The sequence below is a fragment of the Columba livia genome, chromosome 1 (genome assembly GCF_036013475.1).
Source record: "Columba livia isolate bColLiv1 breed racing homer chromosome 1, bColLiv1.pat.W.v2, whole genome shotgun sequence".
Taxonomy (NCBI): Eukaryota; Metazoa; Chordata; class Aves; order Columbiformes; family Columbidae; genus Columba; species Columba livia.
In genome coordinates this window covers 88,928,703-88,954,396 of record NC_088602.1, presented here as the reverse complement: position 1 = coordinate 88,954,396, position 25,694 = coordinate 88,928,703, and the positions used below count along the sequence as shown (strand labels likewise).

Here is a 25,694-nt window from a genome sequence, read left to right as displayed (position 1 = left end):
TAACGTTCTAATTATGACACCTAGTAATATCACAGAATCACAGAATGGTTAGGGTCAGAAGGGACCTCTGGAGATTTGTCGAGAGTTTGATTGCGGGGTGGCAATAAAACCGTGGCAGATGTATTGTAAACCCTCTCTCCCCTTCCTTCCCCCTTCAGCCCCTCTCTCTCTCCCCTCTTCCCACTCAGGACAGGTGATCAGGAGGGAAAGAAGGACAGAGAGAAGAGTTGGAAAAATTAAAAATGTTTTACTAATGCTACCATTAAGAATAGAGAAAATAATACAAAATATACAAAACCAATCTTGAAAGTTCTAGCAACTGCTCCAGCAGATGTAGGGCTGGCACCCAAAGTCCTGGACTGGACTCTCTAGCCAGCTGGAGCTGGATTCAGTCTGTCACTAGGCCTCAGTTTGCAGGGACGACTAACAAGGTCCTCTCCTAATGTTGGCCATAACGAAAAGGGACGAGATCCTCGTGATCTCCCACTTTCATATGAAGTATGATGTGAATGGGATGTTATACTCAGTTGATCAGTTCCTTGGTCACCTGTTTCTCGTTGCCCCTCTCACGAGATGTACATCCATTCTTATCAATAACCTTGCATTCCATTGCTATGTTTACCAAAACGTGTATCTGGTTTTCCAGGAAAATGCAGCTAATAAGAAGGCTTTAGCTGACAGGCAAATTCACTAAAAGAGAAATTTGTTTTTAACAAAACCAGGACAAGATCATCCAGTCCAACCCACCTGCTAAAGCAGGTTCACCCAGAGCAGACCACACAGGAATGTGTCCAGGAGGGTTTTGAATGTCTCCAGAGAAGGAGACTCCACAGCCTCTCTGGGCAGCCTGGGCCAGGCTCTGGCACCCTCAAAGTAAAGAAGTTTCTCCTCATATTCAGATGGTACCTCCTGTGCTTCAGTCTGTGCATGTTGCCCCTCATCCTATCATTGGGCACCACCATGTAACATTATAATCTTATAATACATCTTAGAATAACAATATGCTTGAAAATCAGTGGGGCTTGACTCTTTATGCACAGACTCTTTAACTCTTTAGGCACAGACTTCAGTGTGATTACATTTAAGCACGTGCTTTAAATTTCCACTGGTTTGGGCAGAGGCTGGTGGACATACCCATGATGTTTTCTGGTATATTTGCTCCTTTCACCTCAGGTGAGGAACTCCTGCTTGATGCAATAAGTTACGTATATGAAAGCCACAGAATATACCAGTGACTTAACTGCCTTTCTGACAGTACAATTTGCATTCATCGCAGGAAATCCTTCGAACAATAAGTATTGCCTCTCTAAACTTGTGCTGCTAATACTTTGTATTTAGGAGTTCCTTACATCAACCCTTATTTACAGCCTGTCTCAGTAGAAATAACTTGTAAGGGGAAATGTATGTGCGTTTTCAATGTGAAATACATCTGTTCATTTGCATGAAGTTTGTGGAAGTGCTACTGATGAAACTGTGGATTACAAGTATGCTGTCAGTTTGTGTAAGAGATCTAATGTGAGTGCAGATACACAGGTAAATAATGTTTTGGTTTTGGGAGGTTTTTGTTCGTTTCTGAAGTATGCACCAAGGCAAAGTCTTAAAGGAGGTCTTGTTTTCATGTTTACCGGTTTGAGGGAGTTTTGATTCATACAGCTGACAAGATGCAGACATGCTAATTTAGTTAAAACCTGACTGCATTACACCAGCGCAACTCCTTTGGGCACATGCTTGTGTTGAAGATTATGAACTGTGACACACAGAATTAGCCCATAAAGTAGGCGTACAACTGAAAGCTGCAGCTGAACGTTACCTCTTACCAAGTGGCCTGTAATAAATGATTGTGTAGATGTTCTTATTGAATCCTAATTATGACGTACAGCATTTGTATGATCTAAACTGCCTTAAAACTGCTATGAGATAATTAGCGGGCACGTGCAGATGAAGCAACCGCTATGACTCAAGCACTCTGTAATTTCTACCATTAAGAAGAATAGGGAGATTGCTGACGCTTTTTAATTTTGTCGTTGTGAAAGCACGTGCTCAAAAGAAACCATAACTTTTGGGGGAAAAAAAAAACATTCAGTTCAGACTGAATAGTGACTGATAAGATGATGAGTATGAGGCAATAAGACTGCATTTTTTTGAGCTGCCTCCCAAACCTGCATTTGTTGAGTCAATATATATTCTACCACATAGATGTCATTTTACAAAGAAAGTGTTGTGTTGGGTCAGAGCTATGACATTTAATTTGATGGTGTCTTAATTAGTATTTAAAAGAGGTGGTTTTGGTGCACTTTGTTTTTGATCTAGTTTAAGACCTTAAATTGCTTTATAGAACTTCCAAAATTACAATCGCCAGTTTTAAAGCTTCTTTCCAAGTAAATCCAAAACTCTCGCACATAGTGACTGCAGAGCTTTTCATCAGGTAGACAGACTCCTTGAAAAGACAACAATCAAATTTATAATTACTTCGGGAAATTTGAAATAGTGGACCATGAACTAACTAAAATCGATGTTTTCAAAGGTCACTAATGGATTGCCTTCATTCCAGGACAGCAAGTGTAGCTGTTCCATGTGAAACTCTTGTCTTTATAGCTATTGCGGTTAAGGGCTAGGGTAAGTATGCCCTAGAGTCCACCACTGGAAACAATGTTGTATGCTAGTAAAAAGGAGATGAAGTTACAAAATAGCATAGTTTTTGCCACTCAAGACACCATCACCTCTGCTGGGATTTGTCAGCGTGTCTATGCTAGTACAGTGCTCTTCACAGAGCCTTTCAAGTTGAAGTGTGGTCTGGGGCATTGTGGACAAATGGCTTCTAACAATCCAGTGTCCACCAGAAGATTTTGTAATAGATTTTATTTCTTTTCCTCTGCTCCTTCTTTGCTTTTGACTCCGTGTGTCTCTTTGCAGGATAGGAGAATAGTCTTGAAAGGAGATTGTTGTGGTATTACCCTTCTGTTTAGTTTCCCAAGCTTATTTCACTTCGATTTTTCTAGATGCTGTTGTTGACTAGTAATGACCCATGGGGAAATGCCTACAGTGAGCACAAGAATGAGTGTAACTTCCTTAGAGATGATGATAAGTCTGAGAATCATTTTACTGAAGTACCAGAAGTGAGCCTGTCACTCATCTTGAGAAAGAGAAGGGGTTTGGCTGCTTGAAGGAGAAACAGTGGGTTCTGTGCCCTCACACCAAATCCAGAGCTGCTGGGAGGTCTGCAGTCCCAGCTGAGTGTGGGTTTTTTCAAGGTCATTGTTGCCTTTGAGCACGTAGTCTCAGAGGGAAAAAAGTTTCAACATCGTCCTTATTCTTCTCTATGGCAGGACTTAGCAGAATGCTACAAGGAGATAATGAGCCGAGCAACAAAAAGTTTATTATAGGAACACTGTCATGGAGTTTTTGGCCTGCTAGTTTGACTGGAGATGAAATTTTGAAGAGCAGCCTAGAATCTCTCTATTTTCAGCACCTAAAAATGAAGATATTCACCACACAAAGAAAACCTCTGAAACAGTTTTGAATGCACATCCTAGCCTCCAGCTGTGTCTGTACTCCCTGTTTATTTAGGGAATTGTCTTTTGCAGAGTGGGGGAATTGAGTTGGCAACTGTGGAGAAAAGACAGACTACTGTATTGATGTGTAACAGAGAGGCTGTATGGCTTTCCATTAGCGTAACTGATGATTCAACTAGCCATCGATACTTTGAACAAAATCAGCACTGAAAAATTGATCTTGAACTTTGCCAGCTAGCGTCAGTAACTGGGAATCCTAGGGCAAACTTTTTTGACAGTTCAGAGATTGAAACAATTGTTTGCAAATCATTTACTCATTGCAGACACAGCTGCCTCACTCTGATGGACTCCAGCACAGTTTGTAAGCCAGGCACTTCCAATTTCTCCCTGTCATTCAGTGTCTGATTCATCATGTCAGATGGGCTTGATTCATTTTGGCCATTGTTTTCCCATTTGTAAAATGGATGTGATCATAATCTGCTGGTTGTAATATCTCTCCGCCTCACTTGAGCTATTGTGGGTGTCAGTTAATGTCCGTACTGTGCGCTGCAGCTGAATGGGAAACAATGGAGCCTGCGAGCACTGGTGACAACGTGCTCCTGGTTGGGTAGTGCTGAGAGAGAGGCTTTGTGTGCACATCCCTCCCAGCCGCTGGGGACTGGGATACCAGCGCGGTATCGTGACGGCAGTCGGGTGCCCCTTGCTGTCAGCCTGGTGGGCCCAGCGATGCCTGCACCATGGCCTCCCCACGAGCGCGGTGCCAGCCCCAGTGCCTTTCCCCTGCTGCTGGAGCCACGTCCTTCTCCCTCTGCTCCTTCCTCTCTGTGCAGTGTTTGTCCCTTTTCAAGGGCAGGAGCTGTCTGCAGGTAGCACAGACCACATCAGGAGTGGGGAACAGACAGGAGTTGTGGAGAGTTGGCACTGCTGAGAGACAAGGGGTGACTGAGACACAGCGCCCCAACACCACTCCCTGTCACTGCTGCACGGGCTGCAGCTCTCTGCAGCTGCCCCACAGGGATGGGGAGGACAGTGGAAACAAGGGGAGCTGCACCCCAAAACTCTTCTGATTCCTGGGTACAAAAGGCTTGCAGGCAGTAAGATCATAGAATTGTTTGGGTTGGAAGGGACGTTCAAAGCTCATCCAGTCCAACCCCCTGCACTGAGCAGGGACACCTTCAACTAGATCAGGTTGCTCAGAGCCCCGTCCAGCCTGGCCTGGAATGTCTCCAGGGATGGGGCATCTACCACCTCACTGGGCAACCTGGGCCCGTGTTTCACCACCCTCATTGTAAAAGATGCTTAGCAGTACTGTAATGCTCACTTTCCTGTGATCCATGATGACTTGGTATTATAACATGCTCAGCTGGTACTCCCTGTGGCTTCCTGCAAGGCTCTTGAACACCAGACTTCTCACTGAGGCCACTAACATCCAGCTCCTTTTTTGTCAAGTTTCTGTCCCTAGCTAATGAAAGTTAACATTGTCACATGATATGATGTCTGCTCAGAATATTGAGGTGCCTCACCTGTCCCTCCACTAATACAAGAAGACGTTTTAATTTGATAAAGGATTTGTGTAAGTGCAGTGAGGAGATAAAAAATGTATTGCCTTCTATGCTGAAGATTTATTATGTATCTTATAAAATAATATTGTTTTCAATAAAATGAACATGAAGGGAAAAACAATTCAGTGTTATATAGGCTTTCTGTGCTGTCTAGTATGTCATTCTAATGAACAAATCACAGAATTAAATTTTGTATACACAGTAGGCTTACTGTCTACTAAAGCAATTGCTGTTTAAACAGAAAGATTTGTTTTAAAACATCATTTTACAAGATTCAGGACCCATATTTGCCCCAGGACTGGAATTACGACTTTTTGTTTAGTTTCAGTGTACCGAATTTAGTGTAGTAATGGGCTGGGAGAGAACTGCATCACTAAGAGGTGCTCTTTAAAGAGACGTATTGTGGAGCAGAGCCCTACAACGTCATCGCTGACAAAGGCACTGAAGGGGTGCCAGCTCTAATGCTCCTGACTCACTGGGGATCCTTTCTGAAGAGCTGCTGCATGGGTGCAGTGCACTGATGTGATAGTAGAGCACACTGCAAGACTGGGAGGGAAAAACATTTGAAAGATTTTACTGAAGGCTATAAAGCTCTGGTGTGTATAGATACATAGATGCATTTTTGCACTGGTGATACTGGGAAATAAGTGAGTCCCTATGGAGTGACATAAAGGGCCTGTCAAGTAGAGTGGTGATTTCTGTCCCTGAATTGCTGCAGGCTTCAGATGTGGCTGTGAAGCGGTGACCATCAGGGTTCCTTAACAAAGTTAAAGGAGAAACCAGTCTTAGTAAAAGCTTTTGTATCATCAGCAGTCATGTGAATGCGAGGACTTGCGTAACCTTTATGATCTTTGATTCTGGACTATTTAGCTCTGCAATATCTGCCTACTAATTACATCCATATATTATTAGCAGTTATCTTCTTCATTGCAATTGCTTGCTTTAATGTGCTTTGTGCACTGAGTTCTCTCAGAGTACTTGGAAGTATTGTGTTGCTCCTACAAAAGAAAAGGCAGTGGAGGGGAAGATGAAGAGTAGATGAACTACTGAAAAGGGAATTTAAATTTTAATAATGAAGCACACACTACCTCTGAGCTTACTTTTAACACTGAGTTGGACAGTCTGTCCTATACACCTGATGGAGCTGGAAGTGCTTTGATGGGCTTAAGTCCAAAAAAAAGCCCAACCTAGATAATACTGCACAGCTTTCCGTTGTGGTGGCTTTTAAAATAATTTGCCTGTAGACACCTATTACTACTTAAGATTTTTGGCAAAGAACTACTGCAGTATTTTGCAAAAGTTATGTGTGTTAAAAGAATTAATGTTTGTTCAGATTCAGTGTGTTACAGTAAGCCCAATTTAATACAGTAACTGTTGTGGTGATGTAGGATTTAAGAGCCATGATGAGCTTTGATAGTGAGCGTTTAAGAGGAAGGGGAAATAAAAAAGACATTCCTTCCCGTGGGCCTCTTGACTCACGGAAATATCCTGAGATGAAGGGAATTGATTTGTACTTCTTAGAAAACTGGTGGGGAAGAGTCCAGGAACTTGTAAAGCACAGACCTGTGATCTCTTAAGTGGTGGAAATGTGGGTAGGAAATGCTATTGAAAAATTCTGGTTGATGTTTCAAAAAAACGCCTTACTTAGCAGCAGTGCGTATCAGTTTTGACTATTCCAAGCCTTTATGTTTTCTTTATCATAAGAAAAGAGAATCTCATAACAGTAAATTATTAGTTTCATAGCATTAGAATTAGCTCCTCAGAAATGCGGGCTCCTTCAGATAATTTCTATGTTGAAATTTCCTTGCAGATGAATTACTTCAGAAAGAGCAAAACTATTCTGATGATGTCTTGGCCAACATGATCAGCGAACCCAGAATCAGCTACGGAAATGATGCTCTCATGCCTTCACTGACGGAAACTAAGACCACAGTTGAACTTCTTCCAGTGGATGGAGAGTTCAGTCTAGATGACCTTCAGCCGTGGCATCCCTTCGGTGTTGATTCTGTTCCAGCCAATACTGAAAATGAAGGTATGTACAATAGTGGGAGAAGCCACAGAATATTCTGAGTTGAGCTTTGGATCTCTCTTCATGTTGTTCCCTGAAAATTGACGTCTTTCTGACGTAAGCAGGATAGAGGTTTTCAGATCTAAGTTTAGAACTGATATACCGTATCAGCTGTGTGTCTTTGATGGAACAGAATGTCCTGACTAAAATTCAGAATTTAGACACACAATGAATTTCAGTGTTGAGCTTACTTTCCTTTAAAAGCAAACTAAAATAAATTTCAGGAAATTATGAGTGACAGTCATATAAAATACACGATGACAAGCTAAGGGAGATAGAGAAGTTGTTAGATTTTGTGCCATGATGAAATTAGCGTTTTAGTGAAGGAAGAGCTTTTTCGTTGCTGACATGAACATAATTATATATCCAGCACAGTCCTAGCATGAGAGTTGATTATATTTCCCCCCCGCACTGTTTTTTTCTGGAATATACTGCAGATGTGTTCCTGGATACTCAACAATGCAGCTGTCTAGTGAAAACCTTTTTCCTGAGGAGTATTTTATGTTGCTCATGGACTAATTTATTGAAGTGACTGTATAATACTTTAATAATTTATGTATAATCTGGCATTGGTAGTTTACTTAGGTGCTGGAGCCAATTAATCGGAAACCCGAGGGACTTAGATCATGTCATTCCAGTTTCTCGTGTTGTGTTTGTTTTCCTTTATCAGTTCAACTCAGTGCTAAGTTAATCACAACAGTGGAAGTTTGTTACCGCAAAGCAGACGTAGATTCATAGGGGCTGGAGCTACTGAAGTTCATTTTTTCAGGCGGATTTGTGACGTGTAGCTGAACTGCACAGACTTTAACGTTCTCCAGAAGTCTTTTGAAACCGCTGTCTTAGGCTATACCTGCTCTCAGAATGGGTTTTGGGGACCCACCTGACACAGTCTTACTCACTACAGCGTGATGTGTGAATGACTGTGGGCAGCTGGGTGCTTGGGTGTGAACATCAGGTGTGAACATCAATTTGCCAGGTCTGCCGTTGGTGCCAGGTGAAATCAGGGGAGTCAGAACCAGTTTTGTGATCAAAGTGGGTCATCCCCAGGAGACAGAAGCCTAAGATCAAGTGAAAAAAGGACGTGGCTAGGATCTGAGCAAAGGTCAACAAACCTGTAAGGCAGAAGAATACCAGGTTTGAGGGGAAGCAGAGAAGGCTGGTCAGGAGCAGGGCTAAAATCAGACTAGTGTCAGCAGTAGAGGTAGGGACCAAGAAAAAGAGCAGAGAGAGCTGGAGCAAACTCAGTTGACTGTCCAGCATCAAGAATCAGAAGACAGGAGGTGGTGACAAGGACTCCAGGTGTGTCTGGAGGGCACTCACAGCCAAGTGACGTGCTGAGCAGCCGAGAGCAGCTGGTTGGATTGCGTCAGGTGCTGGCCGGTGGTGCGGGTGGCTGAGCAGGGCCAGGCTGAGCTCGCTGTAGCATCTGCGTCAAGGTGTCTGCCACAAGTGCGCCACTGTCTGGATGGTGGTGTCTGTCCTGCAGGAATTTTCCAATACAGTTCTCACTGCAGTTTTCCCCATAGCTGAGACACACAGGGCATCAGTTTCTATACCCACTGCCTGCTTTCATTAAACTTGGCAGGGGGAATTAATTACTTTTGAAGTCTGACTTCCCAGTTTTCAAAACGTACTGATCTCAGTCACAAAGTTATTAGGTAGACAGGTGCACCCAGACACACAGTTTAATCACACAAGCCTTTTTTTCCTTCAGAAACTTGGCTAAGTCCAGAATTTAATAATGAAGAGTATATCCTTCAATGTGACACTGAATTCCCATAGGCAAGTATATTGAGGGTGGTTCTCCTTTTAAAATACATGACAGCAAATAAGAAACAAAAACTCTCCTGCTTGAATAACATACTGTTTAATTATGAATACTGTGTATTTTAATGCACTACATAGTTTGTTGCAGCACTTTTTAATGTTTACTGTGGGACCATCTTTTAACTTTCATGCCTTAAATTGGTTAGGGTTTTTTTTTTTTAATATCAGGCTTGTATTTGTCTGAAGTTACTGTGGCAAACAATTCTCCTAAGCCAACCATTGTTAGTGTTAAGTTGGCACAGTTAGAAACAGAAATTATTTAATGATTTAAACCTCTTCAAATCCTTCTTGTTTCATATTTCTCTGTCAGCTATTCAAACCATAATATTGTTAAGGTGATCATGCCTACAACACCTTCTTTCTCTCTTTAGATACTCTCTGTACCTTTGCCTGTAGTATCAAAGGGGGATTTCAAAGCCTCGTCTTTTTCCTTTGTGTTTGTCTCCCACATCTTTTTTTCCAGAAACCCGGGACTAACTGTGCCGTTTGTCCTCACTTCCCATGCCTGTGTTCTTCCATGGCCATGGTCTAATCTCAGACTTTGTCTAAATTGCTTCCAAAAGCATGTGTCTGTCTTGTTATAATATGCTTTGGAAGTATCAAGAAGGAAATAACAATTGACACAATCTTCTCCTTTTGTTTTTTTTCCTCTACCTCTCTATTGAAGGTCTTTTTGCATAGTCTGTTTTTCACACAATAAATTTTGCAGAAAGGGTTTTGTATTTTATGCATTACTGAGCAAGTCATTGCTATTTCTTAACAGATAACCATTGATCAAAAAAGGTCTAAGTTCAAAAATCATATGCTAGAGAAACCTCAGATACTGTAGAGTGACTAGCCATTGCAGCATTAGTGACAGTCAGCATCTCTTGCTGTTGGGAGATGCTGATCATGCCAGGAAAAATCAGAGAACTGAGCATCTCAGCTTCCATTTACTTGGGTGAGGGCTGCGGGTACTCAGCGCCATCAAGAAAATCACAGCATGTTCCATGTGAATAGCCTGGTATGTGGGAAGTCTGCTGAGTGGCTAGTCCAGCAGATTTAACACAGGCCACTAGAGAACTTTCAGATAGCAAGCGAGTTATGAGCTCAGTTGTTGATACTAATCTAGCTTGAAAGCTGAAGTCAACTTTTCTAAAACTGCTGGACACAAAACTGGAGTGCTATTAATAACAGCTTGACATATGCAGGTGGGTTTCCAGGTAGAAGGAGAGTCTTGGCTTCTTCACTGCAAAGAGCTGTTGCACTACATGAGCAATAGTTTTCTTCAGTCCTGAGCAGGCACACCAGGTAAATCATTTACCTCATTGCAAATTTGCATTTCTGTCAAAACAAATTTCTAATGGGACCATTGGCGTCTGAGAGGCAACTATAAACAGGTCCCGGAGCTGGCTGGTTAGGACCTGGGATCCCATTCCCTCCAGCACAGTCACAGCGACAGGACTTGTTTTTAATGAGCTGTTTAATGAACCAATATGTGACTGTGGAAAAATTGGAAGGAAATGCAGCCATTAAATCTTAGTTTCAAAGTATCCAGTGTTTTGCATATAAGTGATGAAGTTAAAATACTACAAAAAACACCTCAAATTTGTCATTAGTTCCCATGCCTGTTTTCTTCCATAGCCATGATCTAATCCCAGGTTTCTCCCAGAAATATTCATCATGTATTGGATTGGTACATTGCCATATAATCTCAAGGTTTCATAACTCCATTTGAATTTTTCCCCATCTAAACTGCATGTTTAGGTAAAACGATTGGTTTTATGCAAACAGTTTATTTTACTAAAATTGCTTTTTCTGATGAGCGAGTGAAAAATAGTCTACAAATAAAAAGACCTTGAAAGCTCAGTATTTTCTGAAATTATTTCCTTCCTTGTTGTTTCCCTGAGGTAGTTTCCCAGTAAAGGTCCAAAGAAATGAATCTAAAGCAGCAGGTAATACACTACACGACTTGAATGGCTGAACATGTGTCTAGCATATTGCGATACAAATTAGGTTAATGAAAAATGCTCTCCTGAGGACACTGCAAAAGGCACCACCAAACTGTCAGGAAATTGGATTTTAACAATGAAAAAACACACCTTCAGAGGTGGGGGTAGAACCCCAACAGCTTGAAGCTCTGACACTGCCAAGGTCCCTGGGCATTTTGCCAATGACTGACTGGGTTTAGCGTTTTACCCTTTGTATTTTGCCATGCAGTTACAGTTAGGCTTAGTGACAAAGTATTTAATTAAAAGTGAGATTTTTTGTGAAAGTACCATGTTACCTTTATGACTTGGCCAGTTACTCTTTTCAACACTGTTCTTCTTAGGTGAAACGTAGCTCTCCTCGCCTGCTGGTTTGTACCAGCTTTTGGGTTTCTTGATCCACCTTTTATTTTTGAAAAGAGAAGCAACCACGTTCTCTCTTGCTCTTCTGAGATGTATTAGCATTAGATAGAAGGTGGGTTAGACAGAAGGTGTACCCTGTATGCAGCCTGGGTAGTCAGCGTAAGCGGTTACCTACCAATTTAGTTTATTAGTTTATTTTTAGGCTATTTGGAAAATAAATTTTCAGTCTTAATTCTGTGGACTTCTGTGCACGTGGAAGCATGTCCAAGAGAAATATTATTCTGGAGCATCAAACGGAATGCATTTTTTTATAATGATACACAGTAGCTATTAGAATTTTGAGTATTGATAAATACTATAATAGATTTAAACTTCTCCCTCTATATCAATTGTGAGGCGGTGTGGTCCAGTGGGGCAGGCAATGAGGAAGCACATGGACAAGATTTTCCAGAGGTAACTGCTGTTTGTGTGTACGTCAATACCAGGGCAAGAGCAAGCAGGTTTTAAAATGCAGCTGAAATTCAAAAGCTGGCAGTTAAGGGCTGTCAGAAAACAGCCTTTCTTCATGTTGTGCTGCCCGAGGCACGCTGCCCTCAGTTGCCTGGAATCACGATCTGCTTTGGAAGACCCTTGGCTTCGAGCTTTGGCCTCCCGTTTTTGCTGCCTGCAGCTGGTGTGTGACCTTGAGCAGGTTGTTTCATGTTTGTGTCTGCTATGAAATGTGCCAGTAATGTTTGCCTTTTCCCCTGTAAAGTGCTTCCAAAACTATAGATGACAAGAAGAATTATTCATCACTAGTACCTTCACCTAGTGCCACAGATACTGCGTTACCAGAGGTCTATTCCATGCAGCTGTACAACAGAAACTTCCTCCATCCTTTTTTCCCTTCACCTACTCTCATTTTTATTGCTACCAACAATCTGTTCTCTCTCAGTTCACCATAGCTATGGGCATGTAGGGTTCCAGAGTGCTGAGTGGGAGGGAAATAAAACCCCTCAGCTTTCTAGGGAGGAAGTGGGGGACAGGGCAATGGAGGAGGGTTCTGCAGGGGCAGTTTGGGTAGTATGTGTCCTTGGTTGTTTCTTCCTTCAGTCCTTTCCACTGAGAGTTACTGCTGACCTACCTGTGGGTTGGTGCAGACAGTATTTCAAAACCTTACAGAAGGCTTAAATAGGAAAATACTCAAAACTGTAGTTTTTAGTTAAGGATGGAAATTGGTTTTTGTATAGCACTATGTAAGGAAAGCAATTACATGGTCTGGTGGTGCCAAGCTGCACTGCTGTGAAGGCAGGGGGTTTGATGGCCTGTCTCTGCAGCACCAGACCAGCGAGCTCTGTGAAAATTTTGTCATTCTGGAAACACAAGCAACTCAGACGTGCAGATGCATTTTTAGTCTGCAGCTACTCCAAAGCTGACTTACTGCTTTTTTACAGAGGCAGGGGCTATTGCAGTCATTTCCCGTGATCAGAGGGCATGGCTGTCACACAGGCTCTCACTTACAAGCACCACAGGTTGCTTGTCAAACCCGTAGCCACTCAGCAAGTGACAGACTTCTCAAGCAGATGGGCAGCCCCTAGCTTAAGTCAGCGATATCATCAGGCTGGTGTGATTTCCTGATGCCAAATACAGCGAGCAGTTCATGATTGTAAACTGTACTCTTGTGAGGTTTCCTATGTTATCGTTGCTCCCGTACTGCGGATTAGAAGGTTCATACTTGAATGGTGAAATCCAAATGTATGAGAATACCTTATTTAAAAAATTCTGAATTCCAAGCTACGATGTAAAACTTTATTTCTGATTTTAATGTCTGACAGTGGCGCTTGGGTAGATAAGGAAGGTAACAGTATTGCAGCAAGAGAGAAACAGAAAAAAAAAAAAGGGAGGGGAAAAAAAAAATCTGAATGTTTTAGTGAACTTCTTCAATATGTTCAGTTTGGACTTAACTGAGGCAGTAGGTAGTGACTCAAACAGCATTAAAAGTTTTGCACATCCTGTCTTCTGCTAATGGCAGTGAGCTCCATCAACCTTAGGTTTCAGCTGATAAAGCCTTAGTACAGTAATACAAGAGCTATAAAATTGTGTATGACACACAATTGGGTAGAAAGTGGTGTATCTCCTTTGCTTCCCTTTCAAATATTGGAAGACAAATTTGCTGTCTACAAATCACAGCATATCGGAATGAAATATTGATTGTATTTTCAAAATGTGCTTTACTTTTTTCAAACCTTATAGCTGATGCTGTAAAGAATCCCTATTGAAAGGAAAAAGGCATCAGGATTCAGTGGGTTTGTCAGTCAGCATTGATCAAGACTGGCTGCAAGAACTTACTCATCATATCTGTTCTTGCTGCCAATTCTGATGAGGCAACTGGTTGCATGTAATGAGTATCATTTCACCCTATAGACAGAAGTTCTGTGATCTTGATGGCTTCTCACTTTAAGCAGTAACCAGAATATGATTTAAATTGACACACCAGCAGTGAAGCTTTCCTTTTGAAGTTGTGCCTGTCCCTTCCCTTTATTTCCAGGATTACCTGAAGGCAGATCTTTTCTAGCTGTTGCTTTGTTAACTTTGTTTATGCAGTATGTCTCTCCTGCACTGTCCCAATGGAAGAGCAGTTGACTTTATCGTTTTGGGGGCTTTTGTTTATTTTTTGTGTGCTTTTTTTTTGTTTCTTTTCTGCATATGCCCAGTTGAGCCCGTTGACGCCCGCCCAGCTGCAGACAGAGGACTCACCACACGACCAGGTATATAACGTGCATGGCTTTTACCTAACCTGTGTTTTCCCAGTGTGCATGTGGTCTCCTTGAGCTGAAATGGTCACCTTTGCTTTGGTCTAATTCTCTCTTAAAATGTAACGCTCTGCCACGAACCAGGGAAGCGTTCCCACACCAGCCCCGTCAGCCTGTGTGAGTGCTGTCTGTCACGGGCGCTGGGGATGGGCACTGGGGGAGGGAGTGGGACCCACAGACCCAGGTTGTCTTCAGGCAATGATGCTTCGGCAGGTGCAGGGGCAGTACCCTTCAGGGCAGAGGGTACTCTTCATTTGAGAATATGTGATAAAAATGTTGATACTTTTATGTAGAGTGTACAGTTTCTTGTAAGTTGAGGCTAATAAAGAATTCATGCATGTGATTTTAGAATTGCAAGGAACATTAGGATTTTTTGCTGTGATATTTATCTTGGCTAACTCCAGACATCTAAAAATTGATACGTATATTCTCCCTCTTGGATTCACTGAGGACGCCTCTATACGGCTATTCATTCCATTCTAGGATAAACAGAGGTGATTATTTGCCCTCTAGGTACTTGTGTCTTCCTGTTCATTTCAAAGGAATATCAGATGACTAGTTTGAGTTATGCTAGAAATGTTCAGAAAATTGAAATGTGGCAAATCCAATATTCAAAAGTAGAAGATTGGGTTTCATACTAACTTTTTTTGCTTTTTAGGTTGTTTCTTTTTCCCCCTCATTTTTATTTAGGATTATCTAGATACGGCTGACTCCATTGAGAGCAGACAGCCTTTTATTTCAGAAGAGATTACTCTTCCACACATAGTGAGATTAGATGGGTATATTTTAGGGTTAGAATTATTGCAGTGTCACATCGTCATTTCGTTTTTTTCCTTCAGATCGGATCAAACTGATAAGTTTGTCCTCTTTTTCCTTTCATCTTTTCCTCCAAACTTCCATTAGAAAGTGTTATGGTCAGCACTCTCCTAGTTTGCGTTTATATCTTTGAGGTAACTCAGCGGTGTTTACTGACTACAGAAAATTGTACACTGGGAAGTAAAATGAACTCCTATGCTAGAGCAATTGGGATACAGGTCAAGGCTGGCCAGGTGATTTACTCCCAGCACTGTTTGGGGAGTCTGAGATCTTGACTTGTGTTTAGAATCTTAATTCACTCTGTGAAGAGAGCCTTGAAACAGGTGCAGAGCTATCTCTATAACCATGCCAAAAATCATGGGATCAAGTAACATTCCTCCAGTACTGGATTGTCTCTGCCTTCTGGATTAGATTTCTTGCCCAAGAGCACTAGAATAGAAATAGCATCACAAATGAAACATAAATGTGTTGAATCCAAATTTTGTAATGTCAGTTCAATCTAGGAATTTTCTTGTAATATTAAGTTAGTGATTGTTAACTCTTTTAATCTCATTGTGAAAAATCTGGTATGAGGTTCATGTTTATTACTAAAGATTATTCCTTCCTTCAGTTCACACACGCACACATAGGCGCACACACAGTGGCAGAAATTGCTGGTGTCCCTTCCCAAAATAGGATTTTCTCACACTGCTGCGCTCCAGTTTCAGAGTGAAATTATTTCAGTTCAGGGTATCAGAGCACTTTGGTGGTTGGGATGATATAAATAGTACTGAAAGTATGGCTAGCACAGGTCATGAGGGATGTTTGTGAATGTACAACAGACTACTAAGAAGAGGTAAGAAGACTAGTAAGAAGGGGCCTGTGTAGCCTTTGCCACCTTTAGTGCAGAGTTCATGTGCTGAGAAGGCCCCTGCTCTGCTTTTGGCACAGAGAGGGAACCCCTGCAGCCCAGCAGGGACACACGTCATGTTCCTCCAGGTAGAGGGATGGTCGTTTCACCAGAGAGACTGAGATCTCTCACTGCCATCCCTTCATTCTGAATTTCACAGCATAAAGTGTCTTACATGTGCACATGAAATAGAGATTTTGCCCCTTTACAGTAGCACTAAATGTATCATAACACAAAGAACAACGTGTTCTCTTCAGCATTCCTGGTAGACCGTAAGGTTCTTAAGTCTTCAGTTAGCATGTCCAGACTTCTGCAGATTTACCATTACTGATAAAAAAATCTGGCAATAAATGACCACCTGATTTTTCATCATCCTTTGAATACAATTTGTCTGTGGTAAAATTTTAATTTAACAGAAAACTGATACCAGTCTGAGTAGCTTCATAAACTAGGAGTAGAGTAGAGCAAATGGATTCTTAGTTAACCTGTGAAATAATAGAGATTCTGTCAGTTAAAAAATATGTGCTCTAAAACTCTTTGACTTGTTAATTGTAAACAAAATTTATATGTTAGAGGTTAAAAGAGGAAAAGAGACACTTTTTTGGTAGTCCCTGTCCTTTTGGGATAGTCAGATTTTACAGTTTGAAGCTATTTTTTACGTCAAAAAACAATCTGAAAAACAAGGATATTATTCTAGAATGAAAAAGTATTAACAAGGGACCTGCAGGCAGGTTAGCACATGCAGCTGCTTGTAACTTTTTGTTTTGTTTTAGTTGCCTAGAGTCCTGCTGGTTTCAAGAAAGGTTTGCCATTCTCACAGCCCTGACTTTTCAGTTAGTGCCTCTGCTTGTTTTGCTCGAGCAAACAAGGTGGTCGCTGCTGCAGGGTGAAAACACAGGTGTCCAGTCTGGCTGTCCAAGCTGAGGGATAAGAACAAGTGGACATTGTGTCAGTGTTGAAAATCCCTGAAGAAAATCAGTTCTGAAAGGACTAAGACAAGCATAGAAACACATGTCCTTTTTCCTCTTTTCCATTTTCTTTTAAAACTTTTCACCCCCACAATATTCTTGCAACGATCACTACGTTTTTCATAAAAGCAGATCATGCAGATGATCTTTGTCCCTCTCCGGCAAGAGAGGTCATTTGGTCACAGTACAGAAAAGAAGAGCAAGTACTTAGTTGTTTGTAGTATTTATCATAACTAGAATCTCATTACTTCACCACATTGTTCTCTCTTATTAATAAATAAAGTCTATGAGTCGAGTCAGGAAATTTGAAGAGTTGTCCAATCCATAGGGCAGGAAGGCTTTTGAGGAAAGTCCAAGTTTAAACCATTTACTAAAATTTAAGTCAGTTTTCCAAACCCCTGCCTCCGTAGCACTCCACCTTGACTAGCAGTGGTTGAAGCTTGAATTTGAATCTGATTTACATGTGTCCCCAGGAGGAGAGTGGTGTCAGCGGGATCCTCATTTTCTAGTATAGATGGAACATCTGTGTGATCCACACTGGTGTTTGAAAAGGAGCCAAGTGCTTCAACACAACGTCCTTCCTCTTTGTAATTCACAAATGGGGGAACAAGAATAAGAATTGTGCCTAAGTTGCTTTCTTGACATCTCTTTCCTGAAAAGGAAGTAAACAGAGATGGTAAAAGATCAAGGGGAATAAAAATATCTGGATGTACTAAGCTATTTTTAATACAGCATGAAATGATAAGAGATTTATGGCATGTTTCTTGGTATTTATAAATTGCTTTGGAGAGGGAAACATTAGAAGGTTTCAGTCCAGCCTGAGAACTTCCACAGGAAGAACTTCAAATAGAACAACTCTTTCCTTGATAGCCTCCCTGTAACAGCTTTTTCAGTAATGTTTCCTTCTCCCCTATGCCCTAGAGGTCACCTTTTCGTTATGAACGTTTAATTTCTTGCAGCTGAATTTTGGGTATGTGTTCATGAATAACTTTTTTCTCTTTTGTGTGTGTGTGCTTGCGTATATAGAGATAGACATATACACGCACACAAAGATACATATAAAAACATCTTTAGATAGGCAAAAGCGACCTCCTTTTTATTCATGTTAATTCATCAGGTCTGATCTATGGTAATTGATTGAAGATGAGAAAACCTGCCATCAGAATGGGTGTTGCTTAGTATAATATCAGCAGATTTTCTGAAATTCAAGGTGATAAAGGAAATAACAACCTCTCTGTTCAGGGTAGACTGTATTCTCATCTGTTGCACAGTTGCAGCTGTAATTACACCACTAACAGCTGTAATTGTATCACTTGGCATGCCCATAATTCACAATGCAAGGATTTTATTGTATCAACTGAGTTGTTTTTTTCCATGTAGTATAGTCTGTGGTTTGGTTTGGGTTTTTGCATTCTCCCAGCTTTTTATCAGTTGATTGTTTTTGCAAAGACAGTCAATAATTTTGAGGAGACATTGCACATAAAGCTGCTTCAGTGTCTCTGGCCCTTCTGCTGATAAATCATGACTTGTCCATCTTTATTATATTATATAGAAGGCTGAGGGATTTTTTTCATGCACAGTTGCAGAGGCTCTGTAAGCTTAATGGCTCTTCTGCAGAATCATTAGCACATATGCTGCAGTCTGTATGAGGTGAGGGCAGAGAGCAACTTAGTGAATTATTGATGATTTTCTTGCCAGAAATTGCCAGGTTTTTCTTTCCTGTCTTAGTGATGTTGGTTCAGTACAGTTGTCTTAAACCAACTGTCTGCAGCTACCAAATAAAAGTCGCTAATAGAATTTTTTCCTTTAGATTGTTTTATAAATCAGATAGTTACTGACTGTGTATGCAATTATATGTGCATATGCACGGCATCTGCATTGACATGCCAGAAAGATTACTGAATTTTACTTGGTTTTTCATTTTTACACACATAAAATAATCTCTGATATTCTGAGAAATAATTATTTCGTACTAAGTTCCAATTGGATTATTTTTTTAAAAAAAATATAACTTTATTTTTTGCACTTATCTTCTGCTTTCTCCAATTTGGGAGCCCTATAGTCATCCATGAAGTAAAAGTGAACCACCATTTCAGTAAGAGAGACCAGAAACTTTTAGATCCATACAGTCTTAAAAGTACTTACTCCTCAAAGATATTTGAGTTGTCCTTACAAACCTGAGTATATAATGTTAATTTTGTCTTTATAAATTAGAATGCAAGCTTCGGTATTCTTTAATTTCAAAATTAAATGACCTGCACAAAATCATAGAGTCATATGCAAGTAATAGTTGAACTTCTAGTGAGGACATGCAGCCACCTACCTGAGTAATTATTCAAACACTGCATTTTCTTTCAATCCACCCTTTTCATTTTAGATGAAGCTTTACCCAGGTAAAGCTGTTTACTACACTTGTAGCAGGCCTTGATTCAACAAATTTTCTCTTGTTCTTGCTGTTACTCAAATACAGTTCATGGACATGCAGTTACATGTTTTCTGGAATTGCAGTGAGTATATCTGTTGCTTAAATATGCTGTTTGGGGGTTTTCTATGTAGAGACCACCCATATCTGGCAGTTTCAACTGCACTTCACCTGGAGGTTTCATTTTTAACTCTAACTGGAAGGCCACAGGCACATCTGATGCTCTTTCAAACCCTTGCAGAACAAAGTCACAAAATCTTGCTAGATTGATATTTAACCAGTAGAAGAAGCAATTACAGGCAGGGTAGTAGATGATGTTCACCAAACAGCATCCTTGGTGGAATTCATTGTATCCTTTTTCTTATCCTTCTTGAAGCCTAAATATATATTTATACAAACACAAAAGCTCATCTGTGTGAAGATCAAGTGTTCCCAAAACAGCTACTTGGTTTGTATTTCATTTGAGTAGCTTTTAACTCCATATGATTCCCCCCTCCCTTTAAAAGGCCAAGGAAGAATAAGGTTTGCATAAGCTGCTCTTTTTGCTGTGTGTGTGCACACGTGTGCATGTGTATTTATAAAAGTTAACATTACTTTTTAGTAACAATACAATTAAAAGCCCATCGTAGATAGCTCATTTTGTTGGATTTTACTAAATGCTTTTAAGCCCATGTTTTTAATGCCTGAATAGTTTTTTCAGTTTTTCTAAGGAGTTGCAAATTAAGATCTTTACCAGTTGAATTGTAGCGTTTTTAAATTGAAGTAACTAGGAATGCAGCTCCCTAAAGAGAATATGTAATTCGGAAGAAAAAGCACTTATAATTATCATTATTTGTGAATTTGCAGTGAGGCTGTTTCTCTCATTTTTTCTTCTTTTACATATGTGTATTTTAGACTTGGTAGTGAATAAAACATCATTTTGTGTCAGAGTTAAAGATCACATCATACAGATAACTTTTCTTTGAATGTTTGCCTTAAATGCAAGAGCAGAGTGATATTAGGCATCCTTTGCTGTTTGCATCTTACCTGATTCACACACCTCTGAAGAAAGTTTTGAAAATGTTTTAAAAGACCCTTTTTTCTTCTTCAGTTAGTTTTTCCTTCTACAGTTCTTACCTTTGAAAAATAAATCTTTGATTATAGCATGTAGGACTATGTATGTAGTCACCAGGATAGAAAAGCGAATGAACTGGAAATGAAAAGAAATCTGTTAAATAGAAAGTCTAAGTTCTATAATGTAACGTGGTGGAAGGGCATATATAACCCCGTGTCTGTTTTTGTCTCATACCAGGTATTTAATGGATTCCAGTGCAGAGTCGTGCTTCTCTTACTATATGATTAATTATTTGCAGAAGACCACGTTTACCCTAGTTGTACTTTAGGAGTCTTTTTTCCTCACTTCCAAGGGAAATACGGGGAAGAAAAAAATTTCTATCAGGTTTTTTAGTGCAAAGGAAGATTTTTCTGTTTCTAACCTTTTTCCCGTGCTAGCTGCCAAAGACAAGTGTTACTAAGTCTAACACCATTAGCTTCCTAATATCGGGTCCCACTTGGTATTCAGATCCCGTGGCATTTTTGGGGATTGATAAGGCCACGTAGTCCACCAGACCTTGGTTGCATGGCCTACAAAAAAAAAATTCTCCCTGATCGCAAGACTGAAGATTGTTTAACCTGCTGAGTGCTGGAAATATGGCTCCAGCTTTCCTGTTTGGGAGTAAGAGTGGGGAAGACAACCCTCAAGGAAATGTGGCTTTAGGGAAGCCTGAGCCTGCGTTTTTCCAGCAGCTGTGACTACTGTGAATTCATCACCCTCTGTTGCTTGCTGATGTTAAGGCTCCTGACCTGTTCTCCCCCTGAAATTCTGCTGTAACTCCAGGCTGGGGCATTTGGCTCTGCTTAACAGAAGCTAACGAAGACCCACGGTCTAAACTGTCTAGCTTGCTTTCGCTCTGAAAGTGATCAGAGCCCCAGAGCACAAGTACCCAAGCCCATTATTATCCTGCCCCTAGCAGTGATGCATAGAGGATGCCTACAGACTGCACCTCTGCCTTGTGCTCCGGCACATCCACTGAGCGTTTGGCAGCCAGCATTCGATAGACTTCCAGGACGAGAAACTGTATTTTCACCGTTGTGTTTAGTAACCCTGGATGAACCTTGCTTCTTCGCGTTTGTTCATTCGTATTTTGAACATCCTCATGATTTGTTCCAATGAGTTCCACAGCCCAGTTTTGCATTGTACCAAATTATATATACACTTTCGTTAGCTTTTAATCTGCTGTGTCATAGCCATGTTGATGTCCTATACTTTCTTAGGACAAATAATGAATAACTGTTTCATGTAGACTTTCTCCTTGTCACTTATATAGACCTCTGTAGCATTCCCCTTGGTTGTCTCTTCCAGTCTGAAGACTGCCGAATTGTCTAGTCCTTCTCATACAGAAGCCATTCCGTACCAGTGATCATCTATCTCACCCTGCTTTGTGTCTTTTCTAGTTTTTCTGCCTTCGTTTGAGGTGGGGTGACCAGAGTGCATAGCCAGATTTAAAATGAGGATACAACATTTGTACAGTGGTGTAACAATGTTTTCTGTTTTCTCTGTTCCTTCGTAATTACTTCCAGCTTTCTCTTTGCCTTTTTGACTGCTACTGAGCCACCTGCCCACAGAGAGTTATCTGCAGTGACTGCAAGGTCTCTGTCTGTCCTGGGTGGAACAGACCTAATTTAGACCCTGTTGTGTATGTATAGTTAGGGCTGCATATCCCTGCAAGCACCAGTTTACATTATATCAACATTTAATACCATTTCCCTTTTATTATGCACTCAGAATCTGTAATATCCCTCTGCAGTTCTTTGCAGCCGGTTTTACTTTGACTATCCTCTTTTTTTCTTTTATTTTTTGTCAATAATCTTTGTCATGTCACTATTCACTCCCTGACCCAGCTCACTTTACAAGCAGCACGGCACAGATCCTGTTGGGACCCTGCTGGTAACCTTCCTCCGTTGTGAAAAATGGCTGTGTATTTACACTTTATTTCCTGTCTTTTTAATCAGTTATGGAAAGTCATGTAGGACTTTCCCACTTAATCCTTACCATCTTAGCTTCTGCCAGAGCTTTGGTCAGGGACCTTCTCAAAGGCTTTTTGGAAATGCAAATACACTCCAAGACGAATTAGTTTCCTATGCGCTTCCTAACTCTACCAGTGACCTCTAGGAGGTTTGGGAGGCAGGGCTTCCCTCAATAAAAGACAAGCTGATTCTTCACAGATGTATCTCATACATGTATTGATATGGATACTCAATATTTATAGTTCCAGTGAATTTTTCAGCTGTAACAGCAGAGCCGTGCGATTCCCCAGGCCCTTGTCCTGGGGGACTTTCCACGTGATGCTTTTGCCAGCGTGTCTGAGGGGCAGCAAGCGTGGCTGTGGTGAGCAGCTGGGAGCCGGCCACCTCTTCAGCCACTACAGCTGTGGGCATGAACCAAGTCCTGGGAAAACCAAGTCCTTTCCCCTGGCTAGTTAATTAATTTTCCCTGGCTATTTCACTGTTGGTTTTTCCCCCTCCTTTTTAATCCTAAAAACAAGAAGGCAAGGGGCTGAAGAGGCAAGGCTCTGTGCCGCCTGATGCACCTTCTCGTTTTCTTTGCTTCCCGTTGTTGCGGGTCTAGGGGGTGTTTTGAGATGATACACAGAGGAAAGTAAATCAGATTATTATTTTAGCGTGGAAAACTAACCATAACTGCTTCAAAGATAGGAAGGCAAACCTCTTTGCAGGTACCATGTGGGTTTTATTTCCTTCATCTCCATTTCCTCTTGCATTTCGTTGACAGAACATCATGGGGATTTTTTTAAACTGCAGTTCCTTAAGTGTGTTACAGTTCTTGATTTTGGAAATGGTCTCTCATGTATAAATGTCATAATATACTTGTGTAATTAGTGTAACATAGCATCAAAAATCAGATGCTTAATAAATTTGAGATCTTTAGGTGCCTTATTCCTTTAAAAAAAGACACTAAGGTAGAATTCATGGAGCAATCAAACTGTTCAAGAAAATAAACATAAATACTTCACTGCACAAAGATTCTTGTTCTCTCCTTTGCGTGTTTTACTGTGAAAAGAAAGATCAGAACCTTAGAATGGGATTGTCTGTACAGTCCAGAGAAGTTCTTGGGAAGGTCTGTTCTTGCTGACTCATAGTACAAAAATAAATCCACATTTAATGAAAAAAGAAATTTCACATTCAAAGGCAATAAAAGGGCAATAATTCTTGCATTGAGTGCTGCTTTAGACTGTGGAGCTCATTGGCACACGGAAGTCTTCGAGAATTTATTGAGAGTCCAGAGACAGTGGAGCACAAGAACAGTCAGTAGTGTTGAGAATTTTCAAGAGTTTCTTCCTCTGCATCAGAGCTTAAGGTCAGCCCAAAATACTAAAAATCAGAATGAAGGTTTGGAGAGAGGGGTTGAAATGATAAAATGCTAAAGTAAATAATAGATAAGGAATATGAACCAATTTGTTCTGATCACGTTAGACAGGGTGAGGAAATAACTTTTCATAAACATCATGCTGCTACAGTGTTTGTACCTCCAACAAATATGAGTGTCAGTCAGTTGATACAGAAAAGGAAAATAACCAGCTACATGAATACCCATATGTACTCTATAAGCCAGAGCCAGCTTTTCAGGACAAAAACATTTATATATAGGATGCACTGCTCAGCTGTTCTAAGCCTGGCTCGTTCTCCTGAGGGTGTTTTCCAGGATGAAATCCTGTCTGCCTTTGCCATCAGACAAGTGCAGCATCTCCCTTTTGCACACATAAGGGGACAAAAGGACAGCAAACTATCTACAATTAAAATCACTGCAAGCTTTGCCTACTTGCTTTACTCTATGTTTCTTATCAAGAGGGACAGTTATCGTTTCTCAGACAGAAGTCAAAACTCAAATTAATTCTGAGCAGTCTGAAATATGAAAACAAATAAAAGCCATGTAAGCTTCACAAACATTTTAATAATTCTTACTTGTAAATGTTTGTGCAAAAGGTAGAGACTCAAAGGAAGCAAGAAAATACATCTGGGGTTCCCCACCTCACACCATGGATGTGTGTTTTTTCCTCACAGAAGCCTAATCTTAGGGAGCAGGAAGATTTTGGCCTAAACACCAAATTTTCTTGACGTTGCTAAAGAGGCTCTCAGAGAAGATCTGTCTGCATCTTGTGAGCCAATGCAGGAGACAGCTGTTGGTCCCTCGCAGCTTAGTTCTTGTGGTGGTTCATGCTGAAAGCCTTTGATGCTTGTACCAGCATAGCTGCAGTGGATTAAGAAATGTGTAACAGAGGAGAAATTTTACCAGCTCATTCTGTGTCACCTCAGTGGGACTGAAATATCAGACCTACCTCACTGTCCTCCCAGTTCCTTTTCACGTTGCATCACACCTCCTCTGCGTGAATGACGCTGTTGCCTTCTGCTCTTGTTTTGGTGGAGGTAGACGGAGCATTATTGAGTCAATGACTTTAATGAATTTTCATTGCGGTGCGCTGCAGGTTCTGGGTTGACCAATGTTAAAACAGAAGAGATATCTGAAGTGAAGATGGATGCAGAGTTCCGGCATGACTCAGGATATGAAGTTCATCATCAAAAGCTGGTGAGTGAACAAACTGTGCTTTCCGCACGTGTATTTCGAGTTACTGATACATTCTTGAGCTAGTAGGTCAATCGTGGCCATGTTTTCCCTGGATGATGTGAATGCTGAAAGTGTGAACAAAAAGTATTCGTGTGAACAGGTGATGATTTTTCAAACCTGGGCTAATTTCAGCAGACAGGGTGGAAAGTCTCACGTGAGAGGAAATTCTCACAGTTCCTGCCCTTGCACTGCCATGGGACTGGATGTGGTCATATGGACAATACTTGTCCCACAGTCCATCTGTTATGTTCACATAACTAAAGAGAAGGGATAGAGAGGATGGAAAATGCTAAGTAAGTTTTCTTAAAATAAATTTAAAAAGTGTGCTGGAGACACGCAGCGTGGTGCAGCAAGAAAGAGAATGACACTGTTTCAGGAATAGATTCCTTTTCTGTCAAAACAGATGGTGGTGGTGCGTGAAGGAGGCTGAACCCCATGGAGCATAACCTTTCATAAGATTGCCTGCTTGGGATAAGAGGAGATTGTGCACTGGCCTTAATTTTAATTTGTACTTGGCTGTATTCGTGTGTTTTGTTCCTTTAGATCTAGTAAATTATTAACAGGTGAAGTGCAGGTAGGAGCAAAATATTGTTCCCCATTTGAACTACGCAGCTTATGAACACAAAAATAACAACCAAAAGCAATGTAAGTAAGAACAAGCATCTTCCAGAAGCTTTTTTCAGTCCCTTAATAAGTAATGAAGAACCTATAGAGCAGTGTTGGCTATAAACCTTTTCTGCTTCCTCTTTTGTAAAGATATATTACATGATGAGATTGCAGTTCTGTGACTTTCAATATCCTGATATTAAACTTGAAAGCTTTTTCTCT

At 40.8% G+C, this 25,694-nt stretch overlaps 1 protein-coding gene across 4 annotated transcripts in view; it reads left to right on the top strand.

The window, feature by feature from the left end:
- The window catches only part of APP (amyloid beta precursor protein), a 222,680-nt gene that overhangs the window by 185,785 nt on the left and 11,201 nt on the right, over positions 1–25,694 (top strand). For 2 of the 4 annotated variants that reach the window (XM_065065694.1, XM_065065681.1), the window contains 3 exons: positions 6,885–7,106; positions 13,993–14,046; positions 24,727–24,827. In XM_065065694.1, the coding sequence (XP_064921766.1) occupies positions 6,885–7,106; positions 13,993–14,046; positions 24,727–24,827 (377 nt within the window). The remainder of the gene's footprint in view (positions 1–6,884; positions 7,107–13,992; positions 14,047–24,726; positions 24,828–25,694) is intronic. The other 2 variants (XM_065065689.1, XM_065065672.1) reach the window with 1 other exon arrangement.